The sequence below is a fragment of the Mchenga conophoros genome, linkage group LG15 (assembly GCF_057382185.1).
Source record: "Mchenga conophoros isolate Kocher_MC1m ecotype Shallow Benthic linkage group LG15, M_conophoros_male_GT1.1, whole genome shotgun sequence".
Classification (NCBI taxonomy): Eukaryota; Metazoa; Chordata; class Actinopteri; order Cichliformes; family Cichlidae; genus Mchenga; species Mchenga conophoros.
Genome location: NC_140540.1, coordinates 17,675,578 through 17,699,577, shown reverse-complemented (window position 1 = coordinate 17,699,577; position 24,000 = coordinate 17,675,578). Strand labels below are relative to the sequence as shown.

Below are 24,000 nucleotides of genomic sequence, written 5' to 3'. Positions count from 1 at the left end.
CATATTTGGTAAGTTTGACCTTTTATTGTTGTTTTATGAGCCTAAAGTGAACAATAAAGCGATCAATTGATGTGCTGGGTGCGTTTAACATTTCCTTTGTCCAGTCTTTGCTAGATTTCTTTGTCTTTCTTAATAACAAGATTTTTATGTCCTGTTACTCTGGAGATGGAGTCGTAGGTCTTCGGCTTCTTTTGTCCTCTTGTTGTACAGTTTGTACATCCCGAGGAACCCATGTTTTCTTTTTTTGAAAGGATACACGGCACACCATGCTAAGACATATCAAATGTTCTGCTAATAGCTCTTTCAAAATCAAAGTGATGTGGCAGTTTGCTGATTTCCGCCTGGTGACTAGGGATGGGTATCGAAAACCGGTTCTCAACAAGAACCGGTTCCCACTGTTTCAATTCCTTGGAATTGTTTGCCATTTTTGCAAACGATTCCCTTATCGATTCCAGTCGCCCCGAATGACGTCACCACGTTGCGGAGCGTCATTTACTCGGCAGGAAACACGGCGCCAGCGGCTCAAATGCTCAAAAGTTTGGTCATACTTTACGAGAACGGATGACAACAGGGCAACTTGCAATACTTGCAAAGTAGATATTTCATTTAAGGGAGGAAACACTACGAATATGCAAAAGCATTTGCTCACAAAACACACGATAACCTTAAATGAATGTCGTGTTTTTAATTCCGCTCCGGACTCATGAATCTCAACCCAGCAATCAATCAATCAATCAATCTTTATTTATAAAGCACTTTTCATACAGAGAAAATGTAGCACAAAGTGCTTTACATAGTTAAAAGCAGCCCACCCCACCCTCCAACTCACTCCCCACACTCTCAATACACATATATCCCCCCACCCACACACACATACACACACGCGCACACTTAAAGAGTAAAAATTGGGCTGGGCAGCAGCGGTAACGTTTGCACGTCCTCTCCCGTTAATGTGGCAGGTAAATAATCAACAACAGTGCATATTATGTTAGCTGCCTTATTACAAAACCTGCCATTACTGTGCATTTAGGTGACCGTGATGAGACAGACAGAGTCTGGCTGGCTCAGATGCTGGCAGTTCTCGCTGCAGTCTACCGGTAGCGTCTCCTTTCAGGCCAGGATAGACGAATGTCACCGAGCAGTGACTGAGTTTGTGGTCAAAGGCTTGCACCCATTTGCCACAGCAGATGCCCCCGATTTCACTTTGGTAAGTGAATGTGTTTAATTGTAGGCAGGGACATTTCTGGATATTCTTGTGTAATTGCTACAGAATAATTTATGTTACACTTTGTTATTGCTACAGAAGAATATTTATTTTATTATTTTACAGTCACAATTTTTGAAGAGCCGTAGGCTGTGGATCTCTTAAGATCTCACTGTTGGGTTTGTAAGGCCATGTTACTCCTAAATTTCTATCTTGTTCAAAGAGAAGATATAAAACAAAGTTCTAAGCTAATCGACTTTAGTGTTCTCCTTTTTTAAAAATAAGAATCGATAAGAGAATCGATAAAGAATCGAATCGTTAAACAGAATCGAAAATGGAATCGGAATCGTTAAAATCTTATCAATACCCATCCCTACTGGTGACTTTCATGTTTATCAGCCCAGTAGTTTACAGACTTTCTCCCAGCTGAAGACAATTAACAAGAGGTTATTCATGTGCTCTAATTCCCCTTTTCCCTTTTTGTTATTTGTATTTTTTTTTTGTGTTTATTTTTGTCCTAGATGGCCTGACGCAGCAGGTAGGGGTGAACTCTATGTCTGAGTTTGTCTTTGCTCAAGCTGTCCAGAAATGGCTCAGATGCGCTCCATATCGTATGGGTGGTGCAGGGCGCCCAACATCCATCCCCATCCCGGAGTAAATAACAAAAAGTGATGTGAAACAAAGAAATGTAAAAAGGAAACTTTGTCGTTTAATAAAGTATTTTGCAAATGATACATGTCTATTGGCCTTTTTTTGTTGTTTGTTTTGTTGTTTGTTTTGTTGTTGTTTCTGATGCTTTATATTTTCGGGATATTACTATTGACATGATACATTGTAACATAATTTTTAACATATAAAGGGTGTCCAATTTGTACAATTATCTGGTGGTTTAAGTATTGATGGAAACTTGCAGTAGTTTAGTATTGATTAAAATAGCTATAGATTGTATATATTTGTAACTGTAGGTTTCCAGTCATGATTTTACTGTTGTTTCAATAGAAACCAACTGTGCGAAAGAGGTGGAAAATCAACGTCATAGTTCAACAGTGTTTAAATATCAGAATCTAACATTGTTTCAATATTAACAGTGTGTCATAATTATATGTTAAATCAATGTCAGCGTTCAACATTGGTTTCATATCAAAACCTGACGTTTCAGTATTAATAAGGGTGCAAGAGTGACGTTAGGTCAACATCAGATTTCAACGTTGATTCAATAGAATCACCTGATATTGACTAAACATTGTTTCAGTGTCTCCTTGCTCTCTGGGAACACACATTTAAAAAACTGTTTTTACATAATCTCAGACCTACTCAGGTTTAGAAGATATAAAAAACTATTTGAAAGCAATCTAACCTAAATTCAGCAGATTTTTTATAGCTTAACCTTACGGTCCTCAAATGCTGAAGAAATGAACTTTTACTCAAATTGCTAATGTGTAGCACTACATTTTTAGAAAATGTAGAGCAGTCTTTTTTTTTTCTGAAAGGTATATTGTAAATGGTCAAATGATAAACAAACCCCTGTGTACCTAACAGGCTGTGCAGAAGCAGTTGTTGCTAACAGCTGCTTAAGTGTGTGCATGTGGACGTGGGGGGCTGCAAAGGAGGCAGCTGTCAAGACAGACATACTGTGTGCTTCCTACATTCCCTTATAAGGACGAATGTCCCTCAAAACCATGACCCATTTAAGACCATTCTCTTTTTTCCTGATTAAGACCTGGCGATAAAGATAGGACTGCCAAAAAGTGCTTCTTTGACTTGAAGGGAGCTGTTGACAAAACACAGAAGCAGTTTCACCCAAAGGCTGGTGTGATCTTTCTGCTTCATATGTTTTTGCTCAGAACAACAAGCCAGATTATGGTGAGCACACACTAACGCCATATTGAAACAGGTATATTTGAGCATTTCTGTTGTAACACTTTTACACTTTACTGCAGTAATTCTAGTTATTTTTTTATTCTTCACAAATAAAACACACAGTCTATAAAGTCTCAAATAAATAGCTCCAAAATAAATGCAGAGCCATATATAAAACTGCTTTATTTAACTCAGTTGCAGTTAAATATGATTTTTAACTACCACATATATCTATTTAATATGTAGAAAGTCCATCTTTGCCAACAACATGAGTGCACGTAAAAGCAGGAATTCATGTTTTCTTGTCCAACTATATGATCTGAATGCTTTTTTCAATTCTAAGTCCTTTTGCAGATCATCAGAGGGCAAATGACTCCTGAAGCACTGCGGTCATGCACTATGATTGCTGCTGCTATAAAAATGTAAATATAGAAAATAGAAGAACACAGTGTTCAGATATGACCTGACATAATCTATGCACAGTCTATCCAACATCAACACAGGGCGGTCGTGCCTGATTTTCTTGTTGGAGTCGCCATAGACACTGAGATCACCAGTGATATATCAAGCTCTTTACAAGACCCCAGATCCTTTTCAAATCTGTCTTGATTACAAAAATGATTCTGCTCATGGTAGGTGAGAAAAGATTCCTTCCAACGTTACGCAGCAAATTTGATAAACTGGACAATTTAAGAAAGTTGCGATATCCAGTGAAAAAACAAATTTTTGGACGTTGAATTGTATAAACAGACCGTGAGAGTCAAAAAAATGTGAGTAGAAAAAAACAACAAGTAGGTTAGTAGTGCCTTTGCCTTGCACATGGCTACAAATGGAATATTTCAAAGTCTTGATGTTGCGGGGGGTATTTACATTCTTTCTGCACTCGCTGTTGCCTGTTCTGGCTTCAACATGGGGGTAGTGTGAGTTGACGAATAAGGAGTGTGAGCTACGCTGTGTGTGTGGCGACGTGCAGACTCTGGCACCTGCTGCTCTGTATTTCCCTAAAAGGACACTCTGGAGCCAATCAGAACAGAGAACGGATACTCGTCACTCTTGCATTTGCCATCCCAGGAGTCTGTTGTCTGGTGGAGGTTTTGGAACTGCCTTTAGCTCCCTCCATTTACCCCCTTACATGATTGCCTCTCAGCTATCTGGAATTTTATGGCCCCCACTCTTTACAAACGACGTTGGCAAACTCTCCCAGGCAGGTCCACCGTAGACGACTCCTTAACCAGACTGCTCAGGCAAGATCTCGTATTACTGTCACACCATCTAATCATCCACATCCCCAGGACCCTGTTTGAGCTTAGTCATATTAACACATCCCTCGGGATCTGAATGGCAGCTCCACAAACTATGAATGGGAGAAATGTGTTGCTATGCATAAATCTCCATTACAAACTATTTACTGATGGTTTTGCAGCTGATTGTTTTTCCCTGATGGGAGTACGACAAGCTCAGCTTTTATATTTATAAAGAATCCACAAAAATAATTTGACAGCTAAAATACAACTAAATTCACTATTTTCATGTACAAATAATATTGGTTTTAATAATACTCCCATGCATATAACATTAAAATCCTTAATCATATAGAAGATCCACATTCACTGTCATTTATCACATTTAACCTTCATGTACCTTTTAAATACTTCATAATGTAATCATCTATCTTTAATAAATGTTCCACTTGCTGCTCCCCCCCCCCCCCCCCCCCCTTACTTCTATCTATGGCATTCAATGTCCAGGACAGCATCTCTATAGATTGGTGGTATTTCCTGACACAGGATCCACTTTAATGGACTATTTTGCTGAGCAACACTTAATTTGGGCTTGTGTGAACCCTTGAGCCCGCCCACCGTCCCCCAGCTCCAGGACGCAGAGGCATATTTAAGGAACCCCTTGCACCCTTGCCCCTTTGTCCCAGTGGAAACTCCAGTCTTGTGGTTACAACTTGGTGAGTCCTTTTGCTGGATCATTGCTGTGTTTCAGATGCTGCTTTTTGGAGGATAGGTGTCAGTGAGGATGACCAGATAGTGCTGCTGTATATTACAGCCAGTACATGGATATACTGTATTCATTACAGCTAGAAGTTGTTTCTTGCCTAAGCAGATGTTTTATTGTTTTGTTGAAGAGTGGTAAAAGGATAAGTTGTGTGTGCTGAATAGTTTAAGGGCTGCTGCGGTATATAAGGGCAAGTCAGTTGCCATCAAGACTTAGGGTGGAGGATATATGTGATGCTTGACTCGGAGAAACAGGCAAACAACACTAGCTCAGGTTAGACTCAACATAAGGAAAATTATCAGTTCATTATTTTTTCTTAAAAAGGCTTCCTCACTGATGCTTTACTGTTTTTACTGTTTTTAGCACAAGTTAAAGAGCATTCTGAAAAAGGTCATTTCCCACATTTCTAGGTTATATTTAAATGTCGGGCTGTGTAGTATGGAAAGCAACAGATAAAGATTTTTTACAGATTTTTATGTAACTGTTATGTTACTTGAACTAAACTGATAATTAGACTAATTTACTGAACATAATAATTGGTAAAATATACCTTTATATTCAAGTTTTATGTTTCTCAAAATCAAGTTTTTGTAACTTGGTCATATTCACAGTTACAGACAGCAGTCTCTAAGGTTTACAGGGTTGTGGCCTACTATAGGACATATTAGACAGAATAGGACAGCGGTAAGACTCTTCAAAGAGGGGATGCTGGCACTTGGGATGCAGGCTCAGGCCTGAGAGCCTGGAAGACTCCAAGCACATGGTCTCCATCCAAACAGAGGAGACTACTATGTGGCGACAGCTGAGAGGAGAGCCAGGCCTCCACTGCCACTTGTCAAAAGTCACACTGCCTCAGCTGTTAACTGGCTCTGGCTTAACGATGAGATACTAAGAAGGGGTTGTGGGGGCAGAGGGGGCTTTACAAGAGTCCAGAGGCTGAAAATAGACCCATGAGTGTGTGGTGGTGGTCCTGTTTTGGCTTTTCAAGCAGCTATAAGGCTCAGAGAGATTAGACTACTCAAAAGTGTCTTCATACTGAACATAGCGCTACATTATTTCATAGAATTGCACAACTTTGTTTCTTCATGTGAACTTCTGCTTCTTTAAATGGAAATAATATGCATTTAAACATTTCTGTAAATATACCATAAAATTCTGATTAATTTCTATTTTTTGTGTTATATAGAAAGCCAGCCCGGTACAGACCAAACATGTGTGACGACGACGAGACCACTGCCTTGGTGTGCGACAACGGTTCTGGCCTGGTCAAGGCTGGGTTTGCCGGTGATGATGCTCCCCGTGCTGTCTTCCCATCCATTGTTGGACGTCCTCGTCACCAGGTTGGAATACGGGAAAGGCCCCAAGTTTCTGGGAGATTACATATTTGTTGCCCTGTCACAAGATGTCTGTTTTTAAGTCTTGAGCTTGAGTTTGTTTGTTTTATTCATTCTCAGGGTGTGATGGTAGGTATGGGTCAGAAGGACAGCTACGTGGGAGACGAGGCCCAGAGCAAGAGGGGTATCCTGACTCTGAAGTACCCAATCGAGCATGGCATCATCACCAACTGGGACGACATGGAGAAGGTGCGAAAGATATAAAGATGTGGGAAAACTGAAATGTTATTTTTGTCAACAAATAACATCATTCTTTCCTGGATTCACAGATCTGGCACCACACCTTCTACAACGAGCTCCGTGTGGCCCCAGAGGAGCATCCCACCCTGCTGACAGAGGCTCCCCTCAATCCCAAAGCCAACAGAGAAAAGATGACCCAGATCATGTTTGAGACCTTCAACGTCCCAGCCATGTATGTGGCCATTCAGGCTGTGCTGTCCCTCTACGCCTCCGGCCGTACCACTGGTGAGCCCTCTTCTGTGCAATGTCGCATGTAAGTTAAACCATATCAATCTGTGCATATTTTCTTCTAACAAACTACTGCCTTCACTGGACAGGTATTGTGCTGGACTCCGGTGATGGTGTGACCCACAATGTGCCCATCTATGAAGGTTATGCTCTGCCCCACGCCATCATGCGTCTGGATCTGGCTGGTCGAGACCTGACTGACTACCTGATGAAGATCCTGACTGAGCGTGGTTACTCCTTTGTCACCACTGGTAAGAAAATTACCAACTTTAGCCAAAAACAATCCCACAGAATTTTAATGAAAAATGTAAACTGTAAACAGTGATCTATTTCAACATTTTTAGCCTTTTAATCACATGAGCTTACCTACAGTTTCCAAATTCCTGAACAGGCAATATGCATATACTGTGACCGTGCTTTGTCAAACGGAATTCTGAACGTTCTAGATATAAACAGACTTTTCCTGGTTGACTGAACTGTGATATTTCCTCCATTTAGCTGAGCGTGAGATTGTGCGTGACATCAAGGAGAAACTGTGTTACGTGGCTCTGGACTTTGAGAATGAGATGGCCACAGCCGCATCGTCCTCCTCCCTGGAGAAGAGCTATGAACTCCCTGACGGTCAGGTCATCACCATCGGAAACGAGCGTTTCCGTTGCCCGGAGACCTTGTTCCAGCCTTCTTTTATTGGTCAGTCGATCCACCGCACATTCACAGAAAGGCACAAAATATATTTTGGTTTCATACCAATACCAGCAATAGTAGTATCTACTTAGGTGTATTGTTCTCATGGGACCTAATGTCCCATAAGAACAATAAAGCCATAGGCTGTGTATAAATATAATTCATAATACACTATACTGGAGTTCTGAGTTCAGTATAGCCTCCCCTAATAGCCCTTTATATCTATAACGCTATTAATTCATAGACACTTACGAATCTTACTAAAATGATGTGTAAATGATAACTAGTAGCATTTTATCTCCTGAGTTTCTTCTTGTTTTATTGTCTACATCTTAAATGTATTGCAACGACCACCACTGTTAGCTGCATGAATACTTACCTCTTTACAACTTTTCCCCAGGTATGGAGTCTGCTGGCATTCATGAGACGGCCTACAACAGCATCATGAAGTGTGACATTGATATCCGTAAGGACCTGTATGCCAACAACGTGCTCTCTGGTGGTACCACCATGTACCCTGGTATTGCTGATCGTATGCAGAAAGAAATCACTGCCCTGGCTCCCAGCACAATGAAGATCAAAGTGAGTCCAAGGAGTGCAAAGTTATTAAAATGTATTTTGTCAAAGAAGAAATAAGCAAGCCTTTTGTTCAAATTTTGGCATGGTGTAAAATGTTCTAATATGTACTTCATTCCTGATTTTCCTATCCACTCCTTCCAGATCATTGCTCCCCCTGAGAGGAAATACTCCGTCTGGATCGGTGGCTCCATCCTGGCCTCTCTGTCCACCTTCCAGCAGATGTGGATCAGCAAGCAGGAGTACGATGAGGCTGGCCCCTCCATCGTCCACAGGAAGTGCTTCTAAATCTTCAGACATCACCAAAAATCTCAAAACCAACCACACCAGCTTTGCTTCTATTTCTGTATTTCTACTGTTCCTTTTGCTGTATATACATGTACTGTTGTAATAAATATAGTTCCTTTTATCAGTAATCCAGAGAGTTGGAGTCATGCTTTTTCCCCAAAGAACATCAAATATAATTCTGAAAAACAAATACAATACTTCAGATGAATAAATAGTGTGTTTGAAAAAGATGGCAACACAAATATACAGTATACTCTAAAAAAAGTGCACTTTTAGCAAAAGAGTGGTTACATAAACCATTTTAATGAAGACTAAATAAACTTTTAATTATTTTAACAAACTGCCCTTTTCAAGGCATTTTCAGTTTTCTATAGCTCAAAAGTTAAACTGCTTAAATAAACAATGATGGTCAACTACTATAGTTAAAGGGTTGAAAACTTCAGCAACACTATTCTGTGACTGCTTTCTTTCCTTATAGACCCTGCAGTTAATAAAATGATAAACTGATGCATTTATTATTATCAATTAGTATCTAAATAACGCCAGTCTTACACACATTATAGCAAGCTGGTTTTGATCAGTCTGTGGTTTACACAGAGTTTTATACATTTTGGTATGCAAGATAGAATAGTTGAAACACTGCTTTACCTTTATTGCTATCAGAAAAAACAAAAATAAATTAAAGCTGCAAGCAGCGTTATGAGGGCCCTCGAACCCCGGCACGTCGAGCCACGCCCAACACCTACAACCAGCACGTCTGATCTGATGTCACATTGATGGAATTCATGCATTTAACCACCAGCTAACAATTCATCTCATTCAATCACGATTATAGTCGTCCCACTAGGTGGCGCTCTAGCCATTACTGACAATTGGCATAACAAACATTTCCAAGCTCGAGTCTCATCATGCCTGCGACCGGAGAGATTGGACATTGTGTTTTTGAGTGACAGCAGATTACTGCTTTTTGGCGAGTGATTGAAACTCCACGTGCCGCCATGACCACCCCGTTTCCCTGAACGTAAAAAGCTTCGCAATTTAACATCACAAAGGTCTTTAGATTCCACACAGAGGATATCGCGTCAATCTGACGAAATCCCTTGGAGGAGTTCCGAACATTCCGGAACCTTGGCGCATTCTGAACATTCTGATTCTGGAATTCCGAACATTCCGATTCCGGAATTCAGAACATTCCGGAACTATGGCGCATTCCGTAATTCCGGAACCTTAGCGCATTCCGGAATTCCGAACATTCTGGAAATATGGCGCATTCCGAACATTCTGATTCCGGAATTCCGAACATTCCGATTCCGGAATTCCAAACATTCCGAAACTAAGGCATATTCCGGAATTCCGACCATTCTGGAACCTTGGTGCATTCCGGAATTCCGAACATTCCGGAACCTTGGCGCATTCCGGAATTCCAAAGATTCCGGAATTATGGCGTATTCCGAACATTCCAATTACGGAATTCCGAACATTCTGATTACGGAATTCCGAACATTCCGGAACCTTGGCGCATTCCGGAATTCCGAACATTCCGGAATTATGGCGCATTCCGAACATTCCAATTACGGAATTCCGAACATTCTGATTACGGAATTCCGAACATTCCGGAACCTTGGCGCATTCCAAACATTCCGAACATTCTGATTCCGGAATTCCTAACATTCCGGAACCTTGGCGCATTCCGAACATTCCGATTCCGGAATTCCTAACATTCCGGAACTCTGGCGCATTCCGAACATTCCGAACATTCCGAACATTCCGATTCCGAACATTCCGGAACTATGGCGCATTCTGGAATTCCGGAACGTTGTCGCATTCCGAACATTCCGAACATTCCGATTCCGAACATTCCGGAACTATGGCGCATTCTGGAATTCCGGAACGTTGTCGCATTCCGAACATTCCGAACATTCCGATTCTGGAATTCCGAACATTCCGGAACTATGCCGCATTCCGAACATTCCGATTCCGGAATTCCTAACAATCCGGAAGATGGGAAGAGTGAATCTACAATAGGCAAGCAGCTTGGTGTGAAAAAATCAACTGTGGGAGCAATCATCAGAAAATGGAAGACATACAAGACCACTGATAATCTCCCTCGATCTGGGGCTCCACGCAAGATCTCATCCCGTGGGGTCAAAATGATCATGAGAACGGTGAGCAAAGATCCCAGAACCACACGGGGGGACCTGGTGAATGACCTGCAGAGAGCTGGGACCAAAGTAACAAAGGTCACCATCAGTAACACACTACAACGGCAGGGAATCAAATCCCGCAGTGCCAGACGTGTTCCGCTGCTGAAGCCAGTGCATGTCCAGGCCCGTCTGAAGTTTGCCAGAGAGCACATGGATGATACAGCAGAGGATTGGGAGAATGTCATGTGGTCAGATGAAACCAAAGTAGAACTTTTTGGTATAAACTCAACTCGTCGTGTTTGGAGGAAGAAGAATACTGAGTTGCATCCCAAGAACACCATACCTACTGTGAAGCATGGGGGTGGAAACATCATGCTATGGGGCTGTTTTTCTGCCAAGGGGACAGGACGACTGATCCGTGTTAAGGACAGAATGAATGGGGCCATGTATCGTGAGATTTTGAGCCAAAACCTCCTTCCATCAGTGAGAACTTTGAAGATGAAACGAGGCTGGGTCTTCCAACATGACAATGATCCAAAACACACCGCCCGGGCAACAAAGGAGTGGCTCCGTAAGAAGCATTTGAAAGTCCTGGAGTGGCCTAGCCAGTCTCCAGACCTCAACCCCATAGAAAATCTGTGGTGGGAGTTGAAAGTCCGTGTTGCTCGGCGACAGCCCCAAAACATCACTGCTCTCGAGAAGATCTGCATGGAGGAATGGGCCAAAATACCAGCTACTGTGTGTGCAAACCTGGTAAAGACGTATAGTAAACGTTTGACCTCTGTTATTGCCAACAAAGGTTATGTTACAAAGTATTGAGTTGTATTTTTGTTATTGACCAAATACTTATTTTCCACCCTGATTTACGAATAAATTCTTTACAAATCCTACCATGTGGATTCATGGATTTTTTTTTCACATTCTGTCTCTCACGGTTGAAGTGTACCTCTGGTGCAAATTACTGACCTCTGTCATCATTTTAAGTGGGGGAACTTGCACAATCGGTGGCTGACTAAATACTTTTTTGCCCCACTGTATCTCCCCCCACCACTTCCCCTGCAAGTGGCAGACACCCTCAGACATCGGTGCATTGGTTCTTTGTGTCCGGGGATGGGCGTCCAGGTACACACCAGCTCACTCCTTGGTGGCTGCTTATCGGGGCCTGGAGCCTGGGGCTCGCTCGGGCCACTTCGCGCCTTGAGGCGACTTTTGTTGTGATTTGGCGCTATATAAATAAAATTGAATTGAATTGAATTGAATTGAATTGAGGGTGGGGTGCCCTCTGCCTCTCAGCCCTTGGATCGGTCCCTCTGGCGCAGCTGGCTGCCGGCGGAGCGCACGGGCACGTCACTGCAACCCCCCCTGGCTTCTGCTCCGCGGCTGCTGAGTGACCCCTCATCTGGGGCTCTCCTCAGCTCTTTCTGGGATAGTGGCGTGGCTGCCCCTCTGTTGGTCTTCCTTGGTCTCTTGTGTTCTGGGGGCCTCTGGATGTTTGGAGTTTTGATCTCCTCCATACCTGCTTCATGCCCTGGTGGACGGGGCTGTGGCTCCCCACACCCTCTAGCAGATCATTAAATGAAGGAACCTTTTAAAAACAAGCGGGTCCATGCTCACAGGTGTACACACGGGTGCTCACACACACAAACTACACCCTCTGTCAGTGCGCCCCAGGGCAGCTGTGGCTACAATGTAGCTTGCCATCGCCAGTGTGTGAATGTGTGTGTGAATGGGTGAATGACTGAATGTAGTGTGAAGCGCTTTGGGGTCCTTAGGGACTAGAAAAGCGCTATACAAATGCAGGCCATTTACCATTTACCATTTTTGGCTCCTACCTCAAAGCGCACTGTGCGCTGTCGATATTACGTGCACAATAAAGTTTAACATTTAGTATTTACAGTTATATTCCCATATATCATCGTGATGTTGTTTATTATGTTGCTCTCGTTTTCTTCTGCTTGTTTTCTTTTTTCTTTCTCAACAGGTGATCCAGGTGATTGATATATGTATTTTTTTTGTCTGCTTATTTAGTTGGTTTTTGTTTTTTTGCCCTTTATCCCCATCCCTCTTCTCCGCTGTTTTTCTCCCCCCTCTTCCTTTCTCCCTTTTATTTTCCTCATTCAAGTCTGTTCCGTATCTAGCAAGTGAAAATAAAAAATAAATAAAATAAACAATAAAAGGTGAATAAAAAATAGACCATTATGGCAAGGCTGGGATGGTCAATTTGGTAAAGTAAATCCGTTGGGCATCTTTCTTCACCTTTAGACAATAATTTTGATGGCAAAAGAACCAAACGGGACAGGCAGAAAAAAAATAATAATAAAAATAAAAATAAAAAAGAAGATGAGTGGCTGACTGAATGGGTGAAAGCACTGGAACCTGAACTCATGACAAAGTTAATGGCTAAACAGCGGACTGACAGCACACACTCACTACAGATAAATGGAAGCCACCTTAGTTGGGATTGTGTATTTGAACTAGGAGGGGTACGAAAACAGAAATCGGTTGAATGCAGTCTGCTATGTACTGACATCTAGTGTTGAGATTTTGCACACTGTTACTTTAATCTTGATTAATATTCACAATAAAAATATTAATCAAACATTTTGAAGACTGTATGTGTTTCACAGTGTCTAACTGTTCTGGTACATTTAAACCTAACAATTACTACATGATGGAAACACGTCATGTTATCTCTTTTAATAAAGTTTGTGTATGTATACACAGGTCATGCTGATATTGAACAAAAAACACAAAGATCAGATGTTAATCAGATTTATTTGCTCTCTTTCCTTCTTAAACATGTTTTTAATGTTAGTTATGATTCAGAATTGGTGACTGAAGACTCCACATGCCGCCATGACGACCCCATTTCCCTGAATGTAAAAAGCTTTGCAATTTAACATCACAAAGGTCTTTAGATGCCACGCACTGCAGATCGGTCCAATCTGATGAAATCCCTTGGAGGAGTTCATCAAAGTACAGTGCCTGAAAAGAGGGGAAAATGTCGCTAAAATTACACATTAATTTTAAAATGGCTGACTTCCTGTTGGATTTGGCATATTGCTCCAAGAGACTTTTTTGTACATCTTAATATCTTCCATAAGCTTAACAGGTTTCAGACTCATAGATAAAACACAGAGCAGGGGCTGATGCTTTGAAATTTCAAGACTTTTTAAACTTTCCAAGCCCCTCAAAAGCCACTTCATCTTTCATGGTGAACCGCGTTGCCACCAGGGTGCGCCGTTTAGTTTAAAGTCACAATTTTCGCACTGAAGCATCATGAGGGACTGATGGTGATATTCACCGCTTTTGAGGTGGCCACGATGAACCTGTGGAAATCAGTACAACAAAGTGAAAGACATGACATTTCCTGTTGCCACTAGGTGGCGTTCTGCGTATTCCTGACAATAGGCACATCAATCTGTTCAGGTCGGCCCTGACATCACGCCTGTAAAGTCTGGTACTGATCAGACTGGATTTCATTGAGTTATACTAATTTGTTTCTTCATGGCGAGACATCAAAGTTCGCCATGCTTTCGGGGTCACACCCTTCTGCGAAAACTCACAGTTTTCACTGTAACCCAAGACCAACTCCTTAAGGCTTTCCTGGAGAAATTTGAGGCTGCAGATGTCACCCATCACTATACTGTACCCCAAAGTGTAAAACATGACATTTCCTGTTCCCACTAGGTGGCGCTGTCCTTGATGTCAAATATGGCAGTTGAAATATGTTCAGGGCTGGAGCCTTATCATATGTGTGCTCTTTGGCCCAGATTGGACAATGTATGACAGAATGAGAGGCAATACGATTTTCATGGCGAGTCATCGAAATTCGCCGTGGCTCTGCAATTTAACATGGCCCAGGTGTGTAGTTGACACTGACCAAAGATGAAGCTTATACGACCAAATCCCAAGGAGGAATTTGAAAAAGTTTGAGGCATGGAAATGGCAAAATTAGAGTCAAAATGTCACCTTCACTTCTAAATTGCGGACTTCCTGTTGGGTTTGCCTCAATGGGCCCACAGACTTTTTTGTTTGTCTTGGCATGGTACACATGTGTGCCAGATTTCATACATGTAGCTCAAACGATGTGGTCATAGGGCTGTATTTTACAAGGCATAGGTGGCGAATACAGAGCCATTTTCACATGCCCATATGTAAAACCATTAAAATACAAAATTTTTCACCAGACCTGGCATGTGTGCAAAATTTCATGAGTTTTTGAGCATGTTTAGGCCCTCAACAATGCCCTTGTTTTGCCTGAATAATAATAATAATAATAATAATATTAAGAATAAGAATAAGAATAAGAATAAGAATAATAAGAATAAGAATAAGAATAAGAATAAGAATAAGAATAATAAGAATAAGAAAAATAATAATAATAAGAAGAAGAAGAAGAAGAAGAAGAAGAAGAAGAAGAAGAAGAAACGGAGCAGATACAATAGGGCCTTCGCACTCTCAGTGCTCGGGCCCTAAAAAGCTTCAGTCTAATTGCAGCATACTTCAGAAAGATGATAGTGGGAGTTTGAACCCTTTAACGACAAACATTAATGCTTTCGAATCACTTTTTTTGTTAGTTGCACTCCCACAACCCACCAACTAAATAACATCTTGGCTACAACGCCATCAGTATGCTGCTTCTGTTAAGCTACTGGCCTTTTAAGAGCCAAACCCACATTATGTAGTATAAGGTGGTATAATTTCCAGCAAAAGAAAATTCTGGGAATGAGGAATTTGTAGGCTACATCTGTGAATAATCATAAATGTCTTGCACAGCCACTGATGTCAGCGGTTCCAACATTTAGGCAGTAATTTTGTGGTGATGACTTTATCAGCCCCAGTGCTGGTATGTTTTCAGTAAAAATGCATTTAATCAGTTCTAGATTTGGGAGCTGGCACTCAAGTATGTTCAAACAAGTGCATTCACACTAGCATTTATTAGTATCACTGCGATCAATACTGAAAGATCTCAAACAGTATTTGGCTACAACTTTACAGTCTTCTGCACTTCTACAAATGTTTGTCGTACATGTGGGGAAATACTGCTGAAACACTGCTGATATAAAGATGTTGTGAAACTGAAACACCCACTTCCGGAAAAAAAGAATTACTGTAAAAGTGTTTCAATAGCAATCTAAAGTGACTCACGTTTTACACCACTCCTGAATGCATCACTTTCCCTTCAGCGCTCACTTCCTGTGTGGCAGGTGATACGGATTAGAATAATAAAGCCCACCTCCTTTACTCATTACTGAGTTTGCAGAGATTGTGGTACCACGGTGAAAGGCCGTTAATGTGCTTAGGTTTTTCTTTGCTTCCGGTCAAATCATGAAGCTTACAGACAGCAATGTCATTCGGTTCCACCTTCAAGTCCTTTATGGGATCTCTATCAAGAGTCTTGAGAAGAAAAGGGAGAGACTGATGATCAGCGGTTCAAAGATCTTTGGTGTTCCTCTGGAAAATTTGCCCAGGTGTTACATTCCTGAATTTGGGCTTGTACCTTGGTGAGTGGGAAAGGGAAATCATTAAATGTAACTTGGGAGGAACACTTCTAAAACTTTGCTTAATAATTTGTGTCCCAGCTTTTTGGTGGACGCTTGTTCTTTCCTTCTGGAGCGTGGTGGGACTGTGGGCCTTTTCAGAAAACCAGGCTGTCTTGCTCGTATTAAGACTCTCAGGGTAAGAGTCTCAATGTTTGTTTGTTTTAAGTCTTAGTTCCACAATATTTTCTGGAGCAATAGTGCCATCTAGTGGTTTAAGTCACTTTACTGACCTGTCACCTACACTTCTACATTTGCAGTAGTTGCCACATGTTTGTAGGGTACAAATGCAGGCAAATAAAATAGTTTTACGAATCCTTCAAAAAGGATGTTTGTTGAAACTGAATGGGTGTTTCTAATGTTAATTATATCTATTAAACAGTTTAATCTGGTTATAGCTAGACAAACTACTACAACAACACTACATGCAGATATGCTCTTTTTTTTTTTTTTTTTTTGCTCTTGTTGTGTCTGGTTTAGGCCAAACTGAATCGAGGAGAGAGTTGTCTGTCCACTGCCCTCCCCTATGATGTGGCCACTCTGATCAAACAGTTTTGCAGGGAGCTGCCAGAGCCGCTGTTTCCCTTGGAGCTTCATGCAGCTATGCTCAAAGCTCAGTCTCTGCCCAACCTACAGGACAGGATGGCAGCCCTCCAGCTGCTGTCCTGTCTCCTTCCTGCAAGAAACGCCTCCTGTCTGCATTACATGTTCGACTACTTGGCAAAAGTTTCCCAGCGGTATGAAAGGATTTTTTTTTTTTAATTAAACGTTAGCAGAAATTAGTCGCATACACAAAGTGCCGATTTAAAGTCATTTTTGTCTAGGAAACAAGTGTTTCTGTCAAAGCTGGTTCTGCCCCAGGTTGTGTGCTTCAGATGGAAACAACATGATAGTTCAGGAGACCTGATATTGTTTTTTTTCACTGTATGTACTGCTGTCAGATGCAGCGAGAACTTGATGACCAGCTCCAACCTGGCTATAGTCTTCGCTCCATGTCTATTACCCCCGCCAAACACGACAGAGATGTCTGAAGGACGGCTTGAGCTCAGAGTTCTTGTTCTGCGCACCTTCATTGAAAATCCTCATTTATTTGGTAAAAGACCAGTTATTTGGTGTTGATAAAAAAATTTCAAGTGGCTTTATATGCAATGCTTTATATGCAATGTTTTAATCTGTATGACAATAGGTGTGATTCCCAAAACTGTAATCGATAGTATGGAATATCTGATGAACTTCCATTTTGTGAAAGATGTTGGCTCCAAAAGTAGAAGTAAAAAGCGACACAGTTTCAAAGGTAAAAAGACCACAGAAGTTACTGAGCAAATCACTCCGTTCAAATTATGTTTAACCAGTTTTTACTATTTGAATTCTCGAGCTTAAATTTCTCAAACACATGCAGGAATGCGCTCTGTAAAGACGGTGCCCTTGATTCAGGGAGGGTCGAAGCTCAGGCCACCAGAGCAGAGCCACGGGTCCACATCAGGAGACAGACCAACGCTGAGGAGAAGCCTTGGCCTGGATTCTTTCCCCAACATCCTTTTGTTCAGGACCTACATGCCTTCAGCAGGTAATTATATGGCGAAAGAATCAGACTGGAATGTGTGAGAATATTTTATTTGTGCAGTCTAATCTAAAAACCGTTTCTAGATCAAAGCTTCAGGCCTGCAGCAGCTTTGTTGGATGATGTCATTGCAGCTGAAAAAAAAGTTAAACAAGATGCCACAAGATGGTCTAAAAAGGTAAACGGTAAAGGTTTATAAATTTAACTTCAGTGTTCACTCTAACATCAGTGACAAATTAGAGAGCTAAGGCTTAGAGTTGATGCTACTTGGTTTCAGCATTTGGTTTCAAGGAGCCGCTTCAAGTAAAGCAAATGTTAACTGTAGAATAAACCATGGTGCTTATCGGCTTTGGCCAAATGCGCACTGTCTGCTGTGTATTTGTTCAATGTGCCTCTGTGCTTTACATATGGATCATCATCAGGTTCACCAGAGGTGTCGATGGCTCTCCTGCAGGAAAACTAAAGCTCATGCTTTGGAGAAGACGCTCGTCACTATAATTCATGCTTGTTTCCCTAAAGTCAAGACCTCTGATCAACCAGGAGGTTGACAAGAGTGGTTTGGGGGGGGGGGGAAGCTATGTTTTATCATTTGTTTTAGTTGTTTTTTTAACTGTATTTATGTAACAAGAGACTGAACAATGTATGTATGGCTTTCCCATACATTTTTCATTAAATAAAGATATATTTTTAGTCTCTCTCCTTTCCTAAAGTCAATTTTATTAAATTTTCTGTGTATTATAGCCAAACCCAGTTTTGAGGAGTCCCATTTCCTTTCTTTATTGTTAAAAAAGAAATTATTCTGAAATATAAGAACATGGAAAACGGAGTAGCCACTACTAAATGGGGAAAAATGCATTTGGGCTCGGATTTGTAGCGTCAGTGTAGCGCTCCCGAAGAGTAAATGGCACTTTGTCATAGCCAATGGGAAAAGTGGATTTGCTGTTTCCTGGCAACTGCATCTGAACCGTGAAACGAGACGGATGCAAGGTTGTAAAATGTACACGTATGAAGACATCAGAAATCAACTCTTCAAAACAAAACGAGACGGAAAATAAAAAATTTTCACCAAACGCTGCCCATAAACGAATAATGCGCAGAACGCTGGTGAATCAACTTGGGACAGAGTGAATTTAGACGAAAATCTGTGTTTGGCTTTTTGTTCCTCCGCGTTTGTAAAGCTTTATTTTGAAGATCCGGAAATGTGCGTTTTCTTTGTGGACGACTTGACGGAGGTCTCCCTCAGCAGGTCTCCCTCCTTAAACGCAAACAAGGTAAGGGGAAAATGCAGAAATCTGATTTTTGATCCTTCGCGATTCCTTTGTAACAACAATAAATAAAAATCTATGTAATTACATGTTTATATTGAGTTTCATTATAAGTGAAGCCGTTTTTGGTTGATGGGGAGCTATTTATAGGCTTTTCACAACGGCCTTAATGACTCTGTTTACAGAGTAAGTGGCGCATCAAAGATTTATTCATTTTACGGACCACATGATGCCTTGTTTTTGTTTGTTTTGCCCACAATGACATTCAATTCAGGCGATTTTGTCGTATTATGGATCTTTATCCACAAATAATTGCGTATATGTTTATAACAGGAAATTCATCCGTGTTTGCACACGAATAAACATCTGTGAGCTACTCTGTGTGTGTGTGTGTGTGTGTGTGTTTCTCCCTGTAGATAACGAAAATGGGCTCGGCGGTGCGGTTATCGTTACTCAGCCTCCTGCTGTGCCTACAGCTCGGCAGAGCTCCAGCCCGCAGTCCCCGTACGGCTGACCAGGTGTCTGAGGCCGACATCCAGCGCCTCCTGCACGGTGTCATGGAGCAGCTCGGAATTGCTCGGCCCAGGGTGGAGTATCCTGCACACCAGGCTACCAACATTGTTGGGCCTCAGAGCATACAGGGTATGTTATAGAGATTTATGAAGGATCTTCTAGTTTAAGAATATTGGAGGCAATATTCCCCACCACTTCATCTGTCTTAACTCTGTATTTTTTTTTTTTTTCTTCAAATTTTCATCTTGTGGATAAAATCTAATAAAATCTAAACTTGAGGAAATCTTGAAATTTTCAGATAACCTGAAATATTGACTTATGGATGGGTAAAATGGGTAACAGATTTTCATATCCCCTTGAGACCAGAAAAATACTGAATGCTTAAACCCAACGGATATAAACATTAGGGCCATCATAGCTGGAAAAGTGGCAGGAGGGATCCTTGCAAAGCCTAAAATTAAAAGTTTGTTTTTATTTGCAGTTTTTCACCCTTCACAAATGAAGCCAAGTGGTTTAGTCCACACCATACTCTACAGCTAATTTATTCTATCAAAGTGGTAGCTAATGGACAAGAAGGAAGAAGTGGAGAGGGAGAGGACACGCACTCAGTGAGCTGTTAACAAAAAGAGAGACGAGTCTATGAATGGTTTAGCTATCAGTAGTTGTTTAAGGCAGTAAAGTGGTGTCAGATGTGACTCTGTGTCTATGAAATAACCCACCACAACTTAGCACAATTAAAAAACAATCTGCAAAACCATCAGTCTTTTCTTTCTGATGACATTAAAAGAACACTAACAAAAAATGGCCATAATATCATATAAGGTTAATTGTAAACTTGCTTTATGTTTATAATTGCTCACAGTTATCAGTATAATCACATTTACAGTTATTATGGTTTGCCTTGACCTCTGACCTCTGATATAGTTGAGTACTAAAAAGACTAAGAACAGTATTAGGCTGCAAGCAAGTTAAGAGGCTAATCTTGATCCTGTATGCTTCATTCTGTGTAGCAGACGCTGAGCAAGATGATGCGATAAAGACTACCGTATGTTGAGAAATAAATGTTTAAAATGTGTGGAGATTTCAAACTGTGCAGACTTACAGGCACATCATAGATTTTTATTAACAATCTTATTCAGTTCAATTCAATTTTATTTATATGGTGCCAAATCACAACAACTGTTCCCTCAAGGCACTTTATTGTGTAAGGTATAGACCCTAGAATAATACAAGAGTTGATAATACAACATTATATGAACAGTTCCTTGCCTGCTATCGTGATGACAGCTCAGTTATTCATTCAAAAGCAATCAAAAATGTACGAAAGATTTGGATCATGAAAGGAAGGGGGACCACAGTTCTGTGCTGCCCCCCTGGTAAACAAAGCTATTTGGACTTGGAAGACATGTAACGCTGCATTTATGATTTTGTGGAGACTGTAGTGTCTGATTTCCCCACCAGGTGGTGCCCATGAGGGACTGCAGCATCTAGGCCCCTATGGAAACATCCCCAACATTGTGGCAGAGCTCACAGGGGACAATGTTCCCAAAGATTTCAGTGATGACCACAGCTACCCAGACCCACCAAACCCCTGTCCCCTGGGAAAGACAGGTAGGAATTCTTCCCCTGTGCAGAGTATTTTTTAAAAAACACTCATTTCTGCAGAATCAACACAGGCCTTTTATGGGGCTAATGGAAAATGTTGCTATTAATGCTGTTTTTAAGAATATGCATAGTTTTTCCATCTTCTTTTTGGCCTTTAAGGAAGTAATGACATAAATAAGTGCATTAATCGCTTTCTGATTCACTGCTAGCCTTTTCCAGAACACACATGGCTTGCCTAATGAACAGAAAAAAGTGACTCCCTCTCTGCTACCTATTTATTGTATACACAGCAGCAGATGGATGTTTGGAAAATGCTCCTGACACAGCTGAGTTCAGCAGAGAGTTTCAAAAACACCAGCACCTGTTTGACCCAGAACATGATTACCCTGCCCTGGCAAAGTGGGTGAGTACAAAACAGGACCTCAGGAATCGATTAATTTAATTATGGACTAATTACTTGGTTTATTTTGATTTATTGATTTTAATTTATTCTACTGCCCAGAGTCTCAGATTATTTGATAGCCAGAAGAAGTCCAGAACACAGAAAGATTTACCTCATAATGAAATGAAAGAGAGTAAAGCAACAAAGTAGTAATACTGCATAAATATTTTTCAGCAGGAGATCAAATAAATGTGCATTTGGAACACCAGAGTCATCATGATCAGGAGCAAATCACAACAACAGTTGCCTCAAGGTGCTTTATATTGTAAGGTCAAGACGGTACAACAATACAGAGAAACCCCTCGAGGTTTTCAAGCAATCATTAATCGATCGCAATCCACATCTCCACGGGCCAGGTTGGATGCATTAAAATCAAACTACCATAAAAACGAGAAGCTATTCATTTCTTTGTAAGGTGCAAACTTGCAAAATCAAATATTTTCCCAGTTTTAGTTTTGGTAGATACTGCAGACAGTTACGTTAAAATAACAAAGATTGGAAATAATGGAAAGCCCTCTTGATTGAATCATCACTTGGCATTTCTTTGTGCGCAGCTGGAATTCTCTGTCAGCTTTTTCCATATTGCTTCACATATTTGGGTGTTATTCACTATTAACCACATGGGCCACTTTAAGGTAAAGTACAGACTACAGATTGCCAACTGCATCATCTTACCTGCCAAACATGGCTTCTAATTAATTTGAGGTATTTGGACCATATTTGCTTTTTTACCATTTGAGGTTCATGTCAATTTTCCAAGGTCAGAAAAAGGCCATCAGTGTCAGCTGTTTGCCAAAAGAGGCTTATATAAGCCATTTTTTGCCATCGGAGATGGCAACATTGCAACAGTACTCATACTTGTGGATTCTGGGGTTCTGCTGCATTTCTAACCGCAGAAACAAAAAGTCAAGACTTCTGTTATTTGAAAGATCAGATAAAAGTTTCTTGTAATTAGCATGGATCCATTTCCCAGTTTGTCCTCTGATATGTCTGGTCTGAGGAAGTTACCCACTGAGAACACTGTTTTTATTCCCTAAAAGGAGCATTCAAACAATTTGTTGAGCGTAACAAATGAATACATGATTTTAGATCTGAAATCTGCTTTTTTATTCTTTTGTTTTCAGAACAAGGAACTTTTGTACCAAAAACTGAAGGGTGGACCAAAGAGAAGAAAACGGGTATACTATTTCTTGGTTGTCTTTTTGCTTTTCCTGTGTGGGATTGTGTCTGAGAAATCACAAAACTGAGCACTCTGCACTGAGTTTAACCCCTGGTGGGAGTTAAGCCAAGAGTCACACTTTGAATTTCTGTTGAATTTAATCAGATGCATGCAACTTATAGACATGTTTATAAGTTTGTGTACAAACAGTTTTATGCTTGTGTCCACAGAGTGTCAACCCATATTTATTGGGCCAGAGGTTGGACAATGTCGTTGCCAAAAAATCAGTTCCTCACTTCTCAGAGGAAGAGGAGGAAGACGGGCCTTCTGTCCCCGCTGCCAGCAAATCCACAACCTAAACTCCTGCAATACCCACTGCAATATTACAACATACTGTCAGATAAAAGGTTTTAATAATTTAAGCATTTTGGTTAACAGTCAGTGGGTCTTTGTGTGTGTTTTGTAAATGCTTTGTTTGATTGTATTGCAAAAACATGGGATCTGTCAAGTTGTCTTTTGGTTTTAAAAAAATGTTTATTTCTTGATCTCAGAGCTTTGCAAACAGCAATTACAATGGACCTTGTTCTTTTCTTTTTTTAAAGATTGAAAAGCTATTTTTGGTTGGTAGTTTGAAATCTTGCCTTGGCAATAAAATAGGTTTTCCCTGAAACAACTCTGTCTCTTAGCAGAAATACTCACAAGTGAGATATAGGAATGAAAAAAGATCAGCCTGCCATGATATCTGTCATACTGTATTTATTAAAACACTGAAGATCTGGGCTCTTTATAGGGGGAAAAGGAGATCTCAGTTCATTTATACCAACTGTTTGCTTCTTTTCTTATTTTTAAGAGATGTAACACACTACCACATTGCCAGAGAATTAACCCTAAATCAACCCCAAAATAATAGAATATATGCTGGTAAATACTGATCTGACAGTGTACAGTATATCTATCCCTCTATCATAACAATACTTTGTATAAATATATATTGATCTGAACGAATGTTATATCAAAGTTTTTCTTGGATGTACAGAGATTGGTTTATTAATACAAATTCATTTTGTATGTGACGAATTACTTTGGTGTCTTGTGTAAGAAGTGTATTTCTATTTCCAATCAAATACTTGCCAGTAATTCTGGTAAAAGTCTTACTTTGCCATTCAAAGGATGATGGTGCAATACTTCACTATAGCATGTTCAGTATTTATTCACTGGGTTGCTTCATCTTGTCTAAATGGTTGTGTTCTGTTAAATCAAATAAACTGTTTATCTGCATCAACAAAGTTT

General features: G+C 40.7%; 3 protein-coding genes across 7 annotated transcripts; all 3 read left to right on the top strand.

Annotated features, from left to right (window-relative positions):
- Positions 1 to 4,867: 4,867 nt before the first annotated feature.
- On the top strand, positions 4,868 to 8,606 carry actc1a (actin alpha cardiac muscle 1a). The gene is made up of 8 exons (XM_085245873.1): positions 4,868 to 5,021; positions 6,255 to 6,408; positions 6,523 to 6,651; positions 6,732 to 6,927; positions 7,020 to 7,181; positions 7,429 to 7,620; positions 8,015 to 8,196; positions 8,335 to 8,606. The coding sequence occupies exons 2-8, from the start codon at positions 6,280 to 6,282 to the stop codon at positions 8,476 to 8,478; spliced, it is 1,134 nt and encodes a 377-aa protein (XP_085101999.1). The 5' UTR covers positions 4,868 to 5,021; positions 6,255 to 6,279; the 3' UTR covers positions 8,479 to 8,606.
- A 7,252-nt stretch (positions 8,607 to 15,858) lies between these two features.
- On the top strand, positions 15,859 to 18,487 carry LOC146558153 (inactive Rho GTPase-activating protein 11B-like). Of its 3 annotated transcripts, none has more exons than XM_085247061.1 (8): positions 15,859 to 16,129; positions 16,208 to 16,304; positions 16,718 to 16,902; positions 17,107 to 17,258; positions 17,352 to 17,459; positions 17,565 to 17,732; positions 17,813 to 17,904; positions 18,149 to 18,487. In XM_085247061.1, the coding sequence occupies exons 1-8, from the start codon at positions 15,954 to 15,956 to the stop codon at positions 18,272 to 18,274; spliced, it is 1,104 nt and encodes a 367-aa protein (XP_085103187.1). In that variant the 5' UTR covers positions 15,859 to 15,953; the 3' UTR covers positions 18,275 to 18,487. The 3 variants fall into 3 exon arrangements, with proteins under 3 accessions (XP_085103187.1, XP_085103188.1, XP_085103186.1); XM_085247062.1 differs by having other exon boundaries at positions 15,860 to 16,129; positions 16,646 to 16,902; positions 17,813 to 17,911; positions 18,149 to 18,486; XM_085247060.1 differs by having other exon boundaries at positions 15,860 to 16,129; positions 16,646 to 16,902; positions 18,149 to 18,483.
- A 355-nt stretch (positions 18,488 to 18,842) lies between these two features.
- scg5 (secretogranin V) lies at positions 18,843 to 23,996 on the top strand. 3 transcript variants are annotated; one of them, XM_085247507.1, is made up of 6 exons: positions 18,843 to 18,997; positions 19,408 to 19,633; positions 20,966 to 21,115; positions 21,403 to 21,512; positions 22,676 to 22,729; positions 22,941 to 23,996. In XM_085247507.1, the coding sequence occupies exons 1-6, from the start codon at positions 18,926 to 18,928 to the stop codon at positions 23,067 to 23,069; spliced, it is 741 nt and encodes a 246-aa protein (XP_085103633.1). In that variant the 5' UTR covers positions 18,843 to 18,925; the 3' UTR covers positions 23,070 to 23,996. The 3 variants fall into 3 exon arrangements, with proteins under 3 accessions (XP_085103633.1, XP_085103632.1, XP_085103634.1); XM_085247506.1 differs by having other exon boundaries at positions 21,400 to 21,512; XM_085247508.1 differs by lacking the exon at positions 18,843 to 18,997 and adding an exon at positions 19,043 to 19,177 and having other exon boundaries at positions 21,400 to 21,512.
- The last annotated feature ends 4 nt before the right edge of the window (positions 23,997 to 24,000 follow it).

Coding starts and splice junctions, on each gene's coding strand:
- scg5 (XM_085247506.1), top strand. CDS start 18,926: ATGTGCGTTTTCTTTGTGGACGACTTGACGGAGGTCTCCCTCAGCAGG. Junction 19,634..20,965: donor TGGGCCTCAGAGCATACAGG/GTATGTTATAGA, acceptor TTTCCCCACCAG/GTGGTGCCCATGAGGGACTG. Junction 22,730..22,940: donor GACCAAAGAGAAGAAAACGG/GTATACTATTTC, acceptor TTGTGTCCACAG/AGTGTCAACCCATATTTATT.
- LOC146558153 (XM_085247060.1), top strand. CDS start 15,954: ATGAAGCTTACAGACAGCAATGTCATTCGGTTCCACCTTCAAGTCCTT. Junction 16,130..16,207: donor GAATTTGGGCTTGTACCTTG/GTGAGTGGGAAA, acceptor TTTGTGTCCCAG/CTTTTTGGTGGACGCTTGTT. Junction 16,903..17,106: donor TTGGCAAAAGTTTCCCAGCG/GTATGAAAGGAT, acceptor TACTGCTGTCAG/ATGCAGCGAGAACTTGATGA.
- actc1a (XM_085245873.1), top strand. CDS start 6,280: ATGTGTGACGACGACGAGACCACTGCCTTGGTGTGCGACAACGGTTCT. Junction 7,621..8,014: donor GTTCCAGCCTTCTTTTATTG/GTCAGTCGATCC, acceptor ACTTTTCCCCAG/GTATGGAGTCTGCTGGCATT. Junction 8,197..8,334: donor CCAGCACAATGAAGATCAAA/GTGAGTCCAAGG, acceptor CACTCCTTCCAG/ATCATTGCTCCCCCTGAGAG.